This window comes from Stegostoma tigrinum, chromosome 25, assembly GCF_030684315.1.
Source record: "Stegostoma tigrinum isolate sSteTig4 chromosome 25, sSteTig4.hap1, whole genome shotgun sequence".
Classification (NCBI taxonomy): Eukaryota; Metazoa; Chordata; class Chondrichthyes; order Orectolobiformes; family Stegostomatidae; genus Stegostoma; species Stegostoma tigrinum.
The window spans coordinates 22,428,707-22,446,139 of NC_081378.1; the positions used below are offsets into that span (position 1 = coordinate 22,428,707).

General features: G+C 38.3%; 1 protein-coding gene across 3 annotated transcripts in view; it reads right to left on the minus strand.

The window, feature by feature from the left end:
• rint1 (RAD50 interactor 1) overlaps positions 1-17,433 on the minus strand; it is a 40,026-nt gene that overhangs the window by 9,219 nt on the left and 13,374 nt on the right. For 2 of the 3 annotated variants that reach the window (XM_048554214.1, XM_048554215.1), the window contains 6 exons: positions 16,288-16,444; positions 10,939-11,049; positions 9,872-10,097; positions 9,444-9,581; positions 1,799-1,998; positions 978-1,192 (listed from right to left, as the gene is read on the minus strand). In XM_048554214.1, coding sequence (XP_048410171.1) covers positions 978-1,192; positions 1,799-1,998; positions 9,444-9,581; positions 9,872-10,097; positions 10,939-11,049; positions 16,288-16,444 — 1,047 coding nt within the window. The remainder of the gene's footprint in view (positions 1-977; positions 1,193-1,798; positions 1,999-9,443; positions 9,582-9,871; positions 10,098-10,938; positions 11,050-16,287; positions 16,445-17,433) is intronic. The other variant, XM_048554216.2, reaches the window with a different exon arrangement.

Below are 17,433 nucleotides of genomic sequence, written 5' to 3' on the forward strand. Positions count from 1 at the left end.
AATATCAGCTGATGAGGAATGGCAAGTGTTCTATTAGGCAGTAATTCCATCAGAGTATTGTAACGAAATTTACCAGGCAACTCTCAAATTTCAGATCGCTTAGGTGTTATGAAAATACAGGCTAAAATATTAAAATACTGCAACTTATGGATTCCCACATTTTAACAATGCAACTGCATATTGCAGAAACTGATGCCGGATTTAATTCATTTATATAAGGTGAGCGTCAACAGACTCAGTGTTATTTTCATACCAAATTCTGGGCCAACATGTTGATTTTTAACCAATAGTTCAATGGACATCAGTGTCTAATCCGTAGGCATATAAATGTGCAATTTCCCCAAGTTTAAGTCCTGACCTATATTGTTTGTTGACTTTTAATGGGATTTCCAAACACTATGTAAATGCCAGGTGGACAGTACACACATGGATGTCAGGCTAGGCCAAAATCAGACTTGATTGTGACACTAGGTATTTTTGTTAATGGAGACCATCTGCCTTGGGTAAAATTCCAGAAAGCTACCCCAAAATTTCACCGCCTTCAGCAGCGCAAGAGAGAAATAAGGGAGAGGTGGAGATGGCGCAGAAAGCAATCTTTAATATGAAGCATACCAATTCCAATTCTATCTGTATAACTGCATTAGTTTTGAAATAAGTTGAATCCTTCATAATTATTCAGAACAAAAATGACATTTGTCCCCTTTAATGGGCATTACAATAAAATGAAAATACTTCAAGGCATTAGAAAATCTTAATTAAATATTTCTCCCAATTTACACAGAAATACTATTTCCTTTGTTTTTTTTGGTCCCCATTCACTAGTCCTCTACTGATGTCAGTTTAATACTATAAATCTAGTAATATTCAATGACAATTTTAAAGTCTTGAAATCCTAATGTGTTAGTTGATATGCCATTTATTTCCAGTCATACGTGACAATGCAACAAAGGTAGCAGTTCAAACTGCAAAATATTCACCTCTCTTTCTTATAAGCTTTTGCTTTGTCCTTCACTTCTCTGAAGACATGTTCTACTTGTCGCGTCAACATATCATATCGCAGGCGTTCTAGCAAATCAATCATATTATCAAAGACAGAACTTTCAAGAGAGGCCAGCTGGCCAAGCTGTAATTCAGTCAAAGTGTTGCTCGCTCCACAAATCTCAAGTGCTGCTTGCTGAAGCTGCAAGAAGAACTACACAAAAGGAAAATACATCTCTATAATGAAAAATAACTCTTTGAACCAATTTCATAAACATATATCTCATCCCCTGAATTACTAAAATTAATTGATAAGTCTCTAAAGTGCACCAGAAATTTCTTTCAATTGCTTTCACTGATTAACAAAATAAATTTTGAAATCCTACTCTCGAATGACAGGTATAGCATAATCAAGACTGACAACGTGAGAATGTAGTATTTTAAACAGGTTATTCTTTCCAATCACTATTTAAACAAAAACTCTGCCCAATTCTGATCATTAAAGGACCTTAGCCAGTTTTCATTAGCAATCACCAAAGACAGATTAATTGGACATTCACTTGTTATTACATCGAATTGTGCTGTGTGCAAAATAATTAATTAACTGCTAATGAAGTACTTTGAAAAGTTCGATAGCTGTGACAGGGCATGATAAAAACAGAAGCTGTCCAGTTGATGCCACAACACTGAATTGAGCTCTTCTGGTCTACATTATTGGCAGAGATATAGAAGCATATACAATTACTTTGAATCAGATGTCTTCTTTCTTGCCTTAAAAACATTTTTTTCTTTCACTACTATAGCAATGGAATTTTCTTACCACATTGTCTGCCCAATCTGCTAAAACTGCTGCAATATAGTTTACAGCATTCAAAATGGCACAGTAACGGGATCCTAGAGGAGAACGGGTCTCCTCCTTCATTACTTGAGTCAGACGAATCCTGAAATCATCAATCAGCTCCTTCTGTAGTTCCAAAAACTGCAGTTTTCGAGCAGCAGTGGGAAGGTTCTTGTACCGGTCTGTTCAGATAAACATGAAAATCTAACTGTGTAGCAATTCAGGAATATAAAATAGTAAAACAAATATTACACACAAAAAGATCTCTGCAACTTGGCTCCTTTGGTCACAATAAGCTGACAATATTCCCTTTTAATAAAAATCTAACCCAAATCAATAAACAGCATGGATTAAAAAAAAGAATAAAATTAAGCACAAAATTCCTAAGATTCAATTCACTAATGACCTCAATAGCAATGCAATATTAATTTATCTGACATCTTATGTGACAATGATAATAGTGAACAATCCCAATTCATCTTGTCCACAGCTGTGACATGATTGAACACATCATCCATCTCCAACAATTCTCCAAGATTATCGAGTAAAACTGCACTCGCTTGGCTCCATTCTAAACTCTGCATTCACAGCTAGAATATTACCTGCAATAGCTTTTCCCCCAGCTCGCACACTTATTCCAGGTTTCCTTCTACTTCTCTGGTGAAAACAGCATTTTACTGATATAATCTGAAAACTCAGTTCCGACATATAGGCTGACAATACCTAGCTCTACCTCACCACTACTTCTGCTGACCTCACTTTCACTAAATTATCAGGTCGCTTTCCCAACATCCAATGTTGGATGAACAGAAATTTCTCTACAATTGGGAAGGCTGACATCATTGTTTACAGTTCGCAGTTAACTACATTTCTGAGTCATACATTCTAGAATCAGACTGTTTGAAACACTTGGTGTTATATTTGCATGTGTGTCATCACTAATGACACTGTTCATCTCTGATCTTGCCTCAGTTCAACTGCTGAAACACTTATTATGCCTGTGTTATGTCAAGTCTTGATTATTCTAATGCATGATTAGTTGGTCACCTATGTTCCATCTTCTACAAACTTGAAGTCATCCATAATTCTGATGCCATGTCCTTCCTTACAGCAAGATCTATTCATCCGTCACACTTCTGGTTGCAGGCCTATGCTGGTTCCTGTCTGAACAACACCTTGATTTTTAAAATCTTTATTAATGCTTTCAACTCACTTCTTGGCCTCGACTCAAATAATTTCTGGATATATCTCTAATTTTCATCAGTCCAACTATCCTCTTTATCTCTTTAAATCTGGCCGCTGTAACATCCTTGATTTAAACTGCCCATCATGGTGGGCTATGCCTTCAATTGCCTGGACACTAACTTCTTGAATTGCCGCCCTAAACCTCCCTTCCACTTAAGAGATTGATCACCATATTGTATTAATAAAGACAAAGTCTTAACCATACATTCAGACCAGTTTCAAATGTGCAATGCAGTACTAGTATCAGACTAAGTGGGACAAATTTAACACTCCAAAATGTAGAAAATGAGGAACTGCGGGCCAAAGGCAAATAAACAATGCATCGCCTCAATATGCAACTTCACAACCCATCACATCTCTCACATGTTCAACACCTTCAAGCCAGGAGACCAAGATTCTTCCGCACTATTTTGAGCAAAAGCAGAGAAGCCATTCCACTGCCTGGCTAATCTTCATGCCTCAAACTACATCATTGACACAGATTATTTAAGTTCTCATTATCACATTGATATTGGTGGGAGTTTGTCGTCTAGTTTTAACTGTCACGTTTCCTACATTACAACACAGACTCATAGGGCACGGAAACAGATCCTTTGGTCCAATTCAGTCATGCCAACAAAGTTCCCAAACTAAATTAGTCCCATTTGCATCTTTTTGGCCCATATCCCTCAGAACCTTTCCTATTCAAGTAATTGTTGAAATGTCTTTTAAATGTTCTAACTGTACCTGCCTCTAACACGTCTTCTAGCAGTTTATTCTGTATATGCACCAACCTCCGTGTGAAAAAGGTGCCCCTCAGGCCCCTTTTAAATCTTTCCCCTCTCACCAGAAACCCATACCCTCTAGTCTTGAACCTCCCTAACCTAGGAAAAGGCCTTTTCTATTCACCCTGTTTGTGCCTCAAATGATTTTATAAACCTCTATAAGGTGACCCCTCGACCTCCTGTGTTCCAAGGAAAAAAAGTCCCAGTTTATCCAGCCTCTCCCTATAGCCCAAACTGTCCAGTCCTAGTAACATCCATACAGATCTTTCCTGCAACCTTTCCAATTTAATAACATCCGTACTATATCAGGGAGACCAGAACTGTACACAGAACACTTCAAAAACTACATCATTGGATGGAATGCGTTTTGAGATATTCAGTGCTATGTAAATGTAATCTTTTCTTTCCTTTTGTAACTTTGGTTCAATGAAAAATACAGAATATCATTCCTGGAACACCATCAAGTATAGCTTAAGACAAAGCAAAAATCCAACGAAGCTAAAAAAAAAGGCATGTCTTCTAAAGACCAAAGGCAGCAGTGGTAGGAAATGTATAGGCCACACAACCCACAGATCAGAACAAAGTTTTCACATTTCAATAGAGTGTGGTAGACAAATGCAACAACTGGAAAGGAAGCTCGATGAAAATCACAATTTAATTTAGCCACAGTAGAGTCCAGAATGACTGCAAACATGAGGCTATTGACCTTAAAATCTGCAAGCATCTTCAGCCTAGTGGAAAATTCTAATCAGCGTCCTCCAAAAAGGAATACCCTGATGAGAAAATATTTCATGTATACCCTGTTCAGAACAACAGACCCTCTGAAAAGCCTGATTACTGACAATCCGCGTGGTTCTTCCAAAATCACTGAGCTACAGTCATAACTTTGATCTAGACACATGCACAAGAGTTAAATGGCAGGTAGGAGAAAGCAGTAATTGTCTATATCAAGACAGTGCTAGAACTGACATCACCGGGACAAAGATATTCTTCAGTGCTTGGCGTTATGTCAGACACGATGGAAATTGTCATGACTGTTCAGGACGAACTCAAGGAAACTCAAGGACAGTACTGCCTCAGAGGAATTTCCTTTAGTTCTTTCAAGGTATGTGGGTATTACTGCCTGGGTCAACATTATTTGCCCATCCTTAACTTCTCTTGAGAAGGTGATGGTGAGCTGCCTTCTTGCAATCCAAGCAATGGAGGCACATCCACAGTGCTGTAAGGAAGGGAGTGTCAGAATTCTGAGCCAGCAACAGTCAAGAAATTGCATTATACTTGACAGGGTGGTTGTATCTCCATGCATCTGCTACCCTTACCCCTATAGCTGGTATAGATTGCAAGTTCAGAAGGTGCTGCTGAAGGAGGATTGGTCAGTTGCTGCAGTGAATCAAGTAGATGGCTCCTATTGTTGCCGGTGTGCATTGGTGGCCAATGGAATGAATGGTTAAGGTAGTGGATGGAGTACCTGACAAGCAGGTTGTTTTGTCCTGGATACTGCTGAACTCTTGTATTGTTGGAGTTGCACCCATTTAGTCAGCTGGAGAATGTTCTGTCATACTCCTGACTTCTGTCCAGTGTCTAAATGGCATGTTTTGGGTGTCAGGAAGTGAGATCCTTGGCACAGAATTCCTGTCTTTGAATTGATCTTGTAACCACAGTATTTATGTGACTGGTTCAGTTCAGTTTCTGACCAACGGTAACTCCAAGGATGTTAAAAGTGGAGGATTCAACGATCATGATAACACTGAATGTCAAGAGGAGACAGTGGCTACCTGTGACTTGCGTGGCAGGAATGTCACTTAAACTTATCAGTTGACATCTGAACGTTGTCCTCATCTTGCTTCACTCAGACTCTGACTGCTTTAGTATCCAAAGAGCACTGAATAGTACTTGACACTGTGCAATCATGAGCAACCATTCACATTGCTGACTTTAAGATAGAGGGAAGGCTATTGATGAACCGTTTGAAGATGGTGGGACCTTGAACAGTACACTGAGAAACTTGTGCAGTGACGTTACACAACTGAGATGACTGACCCAAAGCCATTTTCCTTAGTGCAAGGTATGACACCAAGTATGGCACTGAGCACTTACCTCAGATTTCCATTACAGTCATAGTCGTACAGCACCGAAGTAGTCTCTTCAGCCTACTATGTCTAATCCAACCAACAAATGCACTAATCCCATTTACCTGCATTTGGTTCACAGCCTACTAAGCCCTAGCATTTTAAATGTTGCCCAGATGCTTCTTAGATGTTGTGAGAGTACCTACCTGGATCACCCTCTCAGGCAGAGCATTCCCTATTTCTTTCGGAGAAAATATTTTTCTTTGGATCGCTGTTAAACCACTTACTCCACACCTTAAACTTATGCCCTCTGTTTTTAAGCCACGTCTGCAAATGGGGAAAAGACTCTCATATTCCACCCTGTTTATGGCTCTCATTAGTTTGTCTACCTCAATCAGATTCCTCTGCAACCTCCTTTGCTCCAAGGAAAATAAACCCAGCCTTTCCAGTCTCTCCTCATAACTGAGGCTTTTTATCCCAGGCAATATCCTGGTGTGATGAAATGCCCCCACTTGCCTGGACAGGTGCAGCTCCAGCAACATGCGAGAAGCTTGACATCATTCAGACAACCCACTTGAGTGGCATCACATTTACAAGCATCCATTCCCTTTGACAACAATACTCAACCACAGCAGTATGTACTATCTACAAGATGCACCACAGAAATTCACCAAAGATCCTTAGATAGCACCCTTCAAACCCATGGCACTTCCACCTAAAAGGTCATGGGGAGTAGTTTCAAGTGAACACCACAACCTGCAAGTTCCCCTCCAAGCCACTCACCATCCTGACTTGAAATATACCGCCGTTCCTTTACTATCGTAAGGTCAAAATTCTGGAATTCCCTCTCGCAGGGCATTGTGGGTCTAAATACAGCATTTGACTGTAGCAATTCAAAAAGACAGCTCACCACCACCTTCTCAAGGACAACTAGGAACAAGCAATAAATGTTGGCTAGCCAGCAACACCCATAGTCTTTGAGTGAACAAACAAAATCTCCTCCGTACTCTCGCCAGTGAAATCACGTCCCTCTGATAGTGCGGCGATCAGAACTGCACATAGGATTCTATCTGTGGAGGAACCAATGTTTTATAAAGCTGTAACAAGACTTCCTTGCTTCTGTATACTATGCCCTGGCAAACGAAGGCAAGTATCTGTATGTCTTCTTCACTATCCAATCTTTGCTGACACCTTCAGGGATTTGTAGACACCAAGGTCCCTTTGCTTCTCTGTACTCCCTATGGACTTAACATTCACTGCATATTTCCTTACCTTATTAGAACGAAAAGCATCCCCTCATACTTATTAAGATTAGATTCTATCTGCCTTTGCTCAGCCCAATTTACCAGCTGATCAACATGTGATTGTAACTGAGGCCATGCTCCTCACTATTAAAAATCCTCTGATGAAGGGTCTAGGCCCGAAACGTCAGCTTTTGTGCTCCTGAGATGCTGCCTGGCCTGCTGGGTTCATCCAGCTTCACACTTTGTTATCTCCTCACTATTAATCTCAGTTTTGCTATGGCTCCTTAATGCTACAATCTTTATAATTCCTCCATGCATCACCAATGACCTTTCCTGTCATGACAGAAAGAATGTGGCTGTTCAGAGAAAATTCTACAACATTCAACTACCTTCACAACTCCTTCAATAATTCCAGCCTGCAGCATGACCTGGACAATATGCAAGCTCAGCTGATAAATGACAGAGAACATTCAACCTAAGTAAGAGCCAGACAATGGTCATCTCCAGCAAGTAAAGGCTTCATCTAGTTTCACATGGCTTTCAACTGTATTACAATTGCCAAACACCCATGCCCAGCATCAACATTCAGAATGTTCTCATTTCTCAGAGGTTAAACTGAATGAGTCACATTAACAGGGCTGAGGCCGATAATTTGAAACAAACAAGTCACCTCTTGACCTATCAATGTCACCCTATCACATACAAACTCAAGTCAGGAACTATTCGATGCATCCTGCCAGACATTTCATAAAATTTCACACTTAGGATGGAGTAGTTCATTTAATTGATACCTACCTACTGCTAAATTCAACATAAAACCTTGGTATGGCTTTTCAAGCTTAAAATCTCTGCCAGAGAAGGACAACAGTTGCCATGTAACTACTGTGCTACCACATTCACCAAGGTAGGTGAAGTCCTGACTTCAACACCCATTACTGGTTCCTATGTTGTCAAATTCCTGGAACACTCTAAGTAACATCACTGTGTAAGGTCACCAACGTAAGCCTGAAGAAGTCCCATCACCACCTTCTCTGGAGAGCTGGGGATGGGCAACATTTGAAACTATACCTCACTCTCGGAGAATATTTTTGTTAAATTGAATATGCGGAGCTTACTGAAATGTATATTTAAAAAACTGATGTTCTAGAGATAAAGTTGAGTTCTGGTTATTCTGTGTTTTTTTTTAATTATCGCAGAAGTAGAGGACACTAGTCAAAGATGAAATTGTAAAATAAAAATTGCAATTTTTTTTCCAAAAATTTATATTGTATAGGGAGAAGTTTTACTCAACTCATTTAAATGTTGACTACAAACTTCATTTGAGGGCCGTCAAATAATATCTGTCCAAGAAAGCAAAAGGATTGGGACCTGAAAGATTTCTTTTACCTTTTCAGGCCTTTCTTTGCCAGTTTGGTGAAACGAATGCAAATTTTATAAAGCGGTCTTGCAAATATACTCCAGTATACTTGGATACAAGGAATTAAAGCATTGAACTACGTCTGCCAACAGTAATACAATTGATATTGCTTATCTAGACTTCCAGAATGCCTTTGATAAGGTGTTACATAATATTGCCATGTACAAGATCACACTGCTACTTCTGTAAAAAGTTTTGTTTTACCATCAGTATCAGGAAGAGAAATGTTGCAATCCAGGATGTTTCTATACTGCCATTTATTAGCAGTGACAAGGTGACACTGTAAGTTGGTGCTAACCTCAACATCTAGGATCCACACACCAATAATCTGCCATTTGACGTTGAAGACAACACATGCATCTCAAAAGCTGCAGCTGTCATGTCCAAGCTGTGATGGAGTGTGGAACAACAACAATCTGACTGTGAACATCCAAATTACTTTTCCAAATGAGCCATCCATGCACTCTATTCTAATGATGAGGCCTGGGTAATATAAGCTAAGTAAGAGGACATGTTGAACAGTTTATATCTCTGCTGTCTTAGGATATATCCTCAGCATCTCTTAGCCGGACAAGGTCACCAACTCAGAGGTCCAGCAGTCTGCCAAGTTCCATCAGCATATACTCATTGATAAGTTAAAAGAAATCAAATAGGTAGGCAGACTTGTGAAAATATGCAACATATTATCAGAGGATTGTGGAAAATCAAACAGATGAATTTAAGTAAAATCAATAAGTATACAATAGTGAAAAAGGATAGAAGGTTATGTTCATACAATTAAATGAGGAAGGATATCAGGAGGTTTGAATGCATCATGAACACTGGCTGGCCTCAACAATTTGGGGCAAATTGCCCATTTATGTCCTGTAGAATCTACGTCTGCTTTACCTGTAATAACTAGAAGAAGTGTCATGAATGTTTCAGCGCAATCTGGAGCTTTCATCTCATCTACATCAGCGATATCCTTATATTGAGATGTCCAAGCAGCTTCTGAAGACAGGACAGAGTCCATCTTTTCCAAAGCAACTGAAATACAAGAATGTAGATAATAATTTAGATCTTCATAAATCAGTATTGAATGTCTATTGCTTTGAGTTAATTTTTAAACAGCAGAAATATATTTGTATATAATTTGTTTCAGGATAATGCATTATTTCACATATATAAAATATTATTTATCCAATAGGATTTAGGCATGCAAGAACAAGATATTAAATTGTAGTGGTCCTGTGCCTAAGGAAAATGAATTCCAGAAGAATTACCGTTCTAATACAACTGACATTTCTTAGATCACCAGAAGTTTTATTTGTGCTTACACTTTCTTTCCACTGTCAACCATTTCTGAAAGCAGGTCTCTTCTGAAAGGATATGCATACAGCTTGGGAGGTTGTTGGGATAGCCATAGGCGCTATGCAGCTCTTTTTCAAACAACAATATTTCATCTACCATGTGACAAAACAGGTTATCATCATATAGGAGCTTGGGAATATCAGCAGACATCTTCTCCAAAACCAGCATCACCAGACCCCGTGAGAACTCCAGCTAAATAACAAGGGCAGGTGGAAACATGTTACTGGAATCATTTAGACAAAACACTGCCAAGTTTCATAATAAGCTTCTTTTGAGTAAGGTATGATCTGATAATATATTCTGGTCTTGCACACCCTAATTTTTGGAAACAAACCATGACAAAATATACCATTTTTGCAACTGTGCATAAAGCAGTGAGTGTATAGTGCGTGTATGCTGAGAGTATAACACTAGTGTAAAATGTCCCAGTTCAACTGTCCTACAAATTTTCAATTGCTAAATTCATCATCTTAGGAGCTGGTTATTAGAAACTAGTCTTCCAATTATTCAGGCAAATAGAAATGTTTTACAAGGCAGATTAACTGTACAGGTTTCATATTGTACAATTTTTGAAAAAAATGTTTTTAATCTTTTTATTTGTAGAAGTTGCATATTGCACTTGACAAGTTCAGAGAGAGGCGGAGAAGCAAAATTAAGGGAAGTAACAGCTACGATATCAGGGATAAACATGGTTCTACAGGTTTAAAATATGCCCTCCTATCAGAAACAGGCTGGTAGAAATTCTTATTTAATTGGTGACTGGCAAAATATCTTAACTTTACAATCAAACCTATTACCTCGTTGCAGTTTACAGCTTTTGTTTTATGAGAACTCACCTGGTTTTTCAGGTTCTTTTACCCAAGTTGTGAAACATGCTAACAACACTACGCATCTAAAACAATCAATTAGTTCTTCAAATGCTTCTAAAAACAGTTTCATATTAAAAGAATGTTTGTAAAAAGTATAAAACATTATCTTTTAGAATTTATCTTAGAAAGCATTTTTTTTAACATAAAATTGTATGGAAACTGACCTTGGCATCCAAGAAGGAGTCTGTTTTATCCACAATAGGCTGAATTTTCTCTTCAAAAAACTTAATATGATTTCCAATCCACATAAGCACTTGTGTCAAATACCACTCTGGCTATAAAATAAAAAGTACATATACAAAACCTACTTATTGCATCACAGTACTGTTGGACATTTAAAATAGTTCAGGTGCGCACTGCATCTTAACCTGCCTTTAAGAATTTATGAACAAACGCAGCAGAACTGGTAGCATCTGAGAAGAGAATTAATGCATCAAGTCAAATAGCGCTCTTCTTCAGAACTCTTTTTCTCAGTAAGGGAAATTGGTTAGAAAAGGAAAACAGCAGACTGTAGTTTGTATTAAACCATGAAATGCAAATAAATAGTTGCACATGTTTTCAAATTAATTTTTCTGAAGAAGCGTCAAGCTTTCCTAGTCCTCTGGTGCTGCCTGGTCCGCTGTGTTCATCCAGCTTCACACCGTATTATCTCAGTTGTACAACATAGACTATTTTCTGTTTCAGTAAATGGATGAATAGAAATATAACTGCATCAGAGGATTAACTTCAATCTGGAAAGATTTAAAAAAAAGGTTTTACATTTGACTAAAGTACTGCAGTTCCAGATATGAAATGACTGAGTCACATTCTCTAACAATGACTAATCAGCAGTTCTTGGTTTTGGAATTTGAATCATACAAACAATGGAGGAATGAGGTCGAAATGGGTCTCAGGTTACTTTCCTAACCAAGAGGAAATGAGGTATTGCCTTGTCTTTTACTTTGACTGCTACTATTACATTTTCCTGGTAAAGTATTTTCAGAACTGGATGTGTGAATTTGACAAAGATGGACTGCTGAGTTCATTGCAATTCATGGAGAAGAGTTACAAAAAAAGATGATTTGTTTGAAGTCTTTGAGAAGTCACTGGGACCTAGTCGCAGGCACGTGTGGGAAGAGGGAATTGCTAAAAAGTTCTAAGGCGAACCACAGCTGAAAGCAATGAAGTCTAGAAATACAAAGGGAATGATTACTATGTGTTTCTGATGTTAGCCAAAGTATCATTACACAAGGAACTGTTCAAAAACTGAGTATTTGAAGTGACGCATGATATACGAACCATTCTGATGATAAATATGTTGAGAATGATGGTCACAAAATTATACCATTAGTTGCTGAAAGCTCAAGTCAAGCCATACATAACTTGGTGACCGATTCACTCAGTTGTGCTATATTAGTTTGTGGCTGCACCTCAACATTGTGTGGAGTTGATTATTTAAATTGACACGCAGAAAGCCTTGACAAGGCTACCTGCTTTAGGTTCAGAGATGATAATACATTAAAAATTTTTAAAAATTTAGGTCCTCCTAAACAAAATAGCAAACTGCATCCATTCTTTAGCATCAACATGATTACAAGTGATACATCATTCAGTAAGGCTTTTGACAAGGTAGACTGATTAAGAACTGAGAACACATGGGATTCAGGAAAATTTAGCAAATTGGATCCAAAATTGGTTTAGTGGCAGAAAACAGAGGATGTTGGTTTTTGCGACCTGAAGCTATGCCCAGGAGTGGTCCACAGGATTTGGTGCTGGGTTCCTTGCTGTTTGCTGTACATATAAATGGTTGAGATGTGAACACAAGAAATATGATCAGTCAGTTTGCAGAAGACATGAAAATTGCTAGAGTGGCAAACAGTTAAGAGGAAGCCTTAGATTACAAGACAATATAGGCAAGCAATTTAGATAGGCTGAAAAGTGGGAAATGGAGTTTAATCCTGAAAAGTGAGAGGTGTGAAGACCCGAGGAAGAATAGACGATCAGAGGGATCTTGGCAGACATACCTTTGAAGGCAGGAGGACAGGTAGAACAGTGAGCAAAGAGGTCTACTTGATGGACATTACTTTCAGAAATATTCACTTCCTCCATTACACAGGAGCAGTCGTGTGTACCATTGACGAGATTCACTGTATAAATTCACTTAAGTCTCCTGACACACCACCTTCTAAACATACAACCACTACCATTTATAAAGACAAAGGTAGCAGACCCATGAGAACACAAGCTACCTGTAAGCTCCCCTCCAAGCCACAGATGCTTTTGACTGGAAAATTTACAGTAGTTCCTTTATTGCCACTGAGTCAAAATCCTGGAGATCCCTTCCAAACAGTACAGTGGTTGTTTCTACACCCCAAAGACTGTAGTGGTTCAAGAAGGCAGCTCACTGCCACCTTGTCAAGGGCAATTAGGGATGAGCAATTAATACTAGCTAAGACACAAAAGCCCACATCCCCTGAATGAATATATATATATATAAAGCCATGCATTGATATGCTACCTGCCATGAAGACAGGTCAATAGAAAATTAAAATTATTCAATATGTTGGAAATAAAAATATTAATACATATTAGAATGCTCCTCACATTCTCTGCAAGAAAAGTTTTTTTTTAACTTTTTCCATGATTTCCCAACAGCTCCTATTATGCCTTCAACTGCTGGAGATCCAATTTTGTAGGTAACAGTAAACTAAAAAGACCACTTTCACTTCCTCTTCCTCAGCATCTAGTAAGAAGTTATTGAATATACCCAAATCAGACTTCTGTTTTCATATGTCTTTGTCATATGCTACGAGGTTACTTAAGACAAGTTAATGTGAAGTATAAATTATTTCCATTATTGTTTTGTCTAAAAATATCACCACCAGCATTTTCTTTATTCATTCAAGACAATGTAGGTGTCACTGGCTAGGCCAGAATTTATTGCTCCTTCCTAATTGCCGAGAGAAGGTTGTGATAAGGTACCTTGTAGGACTACTGCAGTCCTGGGAGTGTAGGAAGACCCACAGTATTGTGAGGAATGGAGTTCCAGGATTTTGACCCTGCAATAGTGATGAAGTGGCTATATAATTTTAAGCCAGGATAGTGTAAGACTAGGCAGGGAACTTGCAGGTAGTAGTGATCCCATGCATTTGCTGCTCTTATCCCTCTAAGAGGTTGCAGGTTTGCAAGTTGCTGTGAAAGAAACCCTGGCAGACAGCTGTGGTGCATCATGTAGATGGACACACTCTGGTTATGTGCCAGTTTCCATAAGAACTCCCGCAATTATGTCCTGGGGTTCAGATCATTGACTTTCACCGGTCACAACCATTTTGCTTGTGCTACATGTGATTCCAGAGTAGAGGGTTTTCTTCAATTCCCATGGACTCCAATTTTGCTCAGGTTTCTTGATGTCATACCCTGCTGTATGCCGCCTTAGTATCGGGGCAGTCACTCATCTCACCAATACAGTTCTTCCAACTGCATTCTGATTACATTCACTACCATTTTCACTCAACAGGAAATACTGAAAATATGATTAAAAAGTATTTTTTACCCTACCATGAAAATAGCCCAGTTTGATTTGTTTCCTGCATTTTCTTTGGACTGGTGCATGAGGATAACACATCAAAATTAAATCTGACTGATCAAAATGGTGAGAGGTTTTGAAATTTGGATTCCTACACATTTTAATCTGGAAGGATAGACAGTCATGCAACAATGTAGTAGAACAGTCTTGAGAAAATCACTGTTGAATGAACTTCAATTAAAACATTCCACCCTTGACAAAACAAACTGATGTTAAAAAATATATATATTTGCACAGATACATATACAAGGATTGTTTCAGTGAAAGTAGAATTATTCAAATGAAATGGGATGGATATATCAGATATCATCATAGAAATTACTGCAAGAGACACTTGTTGTACAGTGAGCCTGTCTCTATCTCTGAGCCAGGTTCAAGTTCTACTGCCCAAGAGATGTGTTATAACACCTCTGAACAGGCTGTTTAGGAAATGTGTAAAATACCTACAAGGCTATCACTGCTCACTATTATGGAGCAAATTGATCAGAAACCTTTGGCATCCGGACAAGAGCATTTAAATGTGGGAAATCTGAAATCCATGTCTGACCTGCCTGCTTTTCCACAAATTTTGCTAAGCCAGTGTCATTTCAAAAAGACTAAGCATTAAAACAGATAACAGCTTGAAGTTACTGTCATTACCAATATTTACCTATCCAAATGATAATGCTTGTGCATTTAGGGGCAAGCGGATATTTCAAATGGCATTGTAAGTCTGACTGCCAAAACACGTTTAACATAATTTTTTGGGTTTCTCTCATCTTTACATATGTTTTTTTTAAACCTCTGTTTTGCCTTCTGTTCATTATTTTACCTTGAATTAAATTAATTAACATTTTCTGATTAGGTTGCATTACCCAGCGAGGACTCTTCAATCTGATCAGTTGAATTAGCATGTTGTACCTTGCTCACACAATTCACAGATATTGTGGAGACTGCACCCCACTGTAAAGTGTCTCTAAATATCATAAACTGCCACTCCAAGGGTTTAAAGAGTCCGTAAGAAGGAACAGCAAATGCCAATTCTTCGCCAGTGGCTGCAAAACCTAAACCATTATCTCTTTGGAGCAAACACATAGGGTTTTATTTCATATAATCACATCTGAGTTAACACATGAAATAAAATACAGTTGAAGTTGAAACTTTTTCTGATTAAATCTTTGAATATTTCATTATAAGCTATCAAGTAAAACATATTGGATACAAGAGAGGGATCTGGGTGTCCCTGTACATGAATCACAAAAGGTTAGCATGAAGGTAAAGCAAATAATTAGGAAGACAAACGGAATACTAGCTTTATTGCAAAGGTTTTGGAGCACAAAGTATAGAAATCTTGCTACAACTATACAAGACTTTGAAGAGATTCCGCCCAGGGTACTACACACAGTTTTAATATTCCTACTTGAGGAGGAATATACTTGCATTAAAAGCAGTTCAGAGAAGATTCATTGGGTTAATTTCTGGGTTGAAGGGGTTGTCTCATTGGTAAAGTTTGAGCAGGTTGGGCCTATGTTCATGGGAAGTTAGAAGAATAAGATATGACTGAAGTGTAAGGTTCTGAAGCGTCTTGATAGGGTACATGTTGGCAGGATGTTTGTCCCTTGTAGGAGAATCGACAATAGTTTCAGGATAAATAGTCTCTCATTTTCAACTTCTGACAGCAGTGGAGACTGGGTCATTGAATATATTCAAGGCCAAGTTCAATAGATTTTTGATTGTCAAGAGAGTTGAGGATTACAGAGGGCATTTACAGAAGTGTGGTTATAGCCTGAATCAGATCAGCCATGATCTTATTGAATATTGGAGTAGGCTTAATGGGCCCAATTCTCCAATTTCTTATGATCTTATTGTAAATTTGAATTAGACTTTCCTAAGTGGAGCAAAGTTTGCTACATCGTTCTAAGAAAGTACTATCACAATCTCAAATACAAGTTTCAAAATAATGTCAAACCTTGTTTATCAAATTGGTTTGTCTGTTCCCAGTAAAGTGGTATTTAAATCTCTTCTGCAGTGGTAGTAGCATGAGCTGTACGGGAATTGCAATAGGTGAGGAAGAAGGAATTTCATACTTCTCTGGTAGCTGTTTTCGTTTAGTTACCAGTTCATCTCTGCATTAGTAAGTTAAGTGCAAATTAGAGCTATGTCTCAAAGAACAAATACTCCTCTCAATTTTATATGAAATGCATCGATTACTCCCAAAAATTGTAACTTTACTATGTTTTAACAGGAAACAGTTAAATTTAGTTTTAAACAAGATTTCTACTTATGCAAAGATTTTATCAAACAATAATAACTGGCAATAAATTCAAGAGACAAATAGAAAGTGTTACTGGAGAAAAAACATTTCTGACCTTGGAAACCATATGTTTCAAACTGAAAAATGCAGCTAAGAAACCAAAAGCCCTCAAGCAACAGACTATCAAATGACAGGTTTATGGTCAGCAAGGAATTTGATGCACACTATGTTAACTATTTATTACCAACAAAACCAACCTGACCGCTTTATCAAATATTTATCACCATCTCCTGGTCAAAAGTAGTTACTACATTAGGAATGTGATACCTGGAGCAGGTGCAAAGTAAAATCAAACAAGCTAAATGGCCTGGATTTTCCACTGGCTAGATAGCCATTATGACAATATATATAGGAGTTGAGCATGGGGATCCTGTGGAATCCCATTGTAGAATGCTCCTCAAAGGAACTACCTGAGAAATTTAATTTTCCATTAGGCTATTCCTCAATGCTTGGAACCCTGCAAAAGTCTCCTTAAATTCGAGACTTCATGTGATTGCAAATGAAAAGAATTAAAAGTTACTTAGGAAATTTTAGACTACTCCTGAGTAACTAATAAACAAAGCACGTACCTCGAGCGATCCCACATCTTCTCATTTTCTGGAATTCAATTCCAACCACCCCTCCAACCTGGACCTGTGCTGGCACCCACCATTTCAACCTCCTGTCAAACCAGGCCACACATCCCCACCTCGCGATCATGAAGCTGGCTGCTGTGGAATGAGGATGAGGTTTACCTTCCTCTGATTGTTCTGTACTCCAAAGGAACTGCCAGAATGGAAGTGCAGCTCTGCATTTCTGATC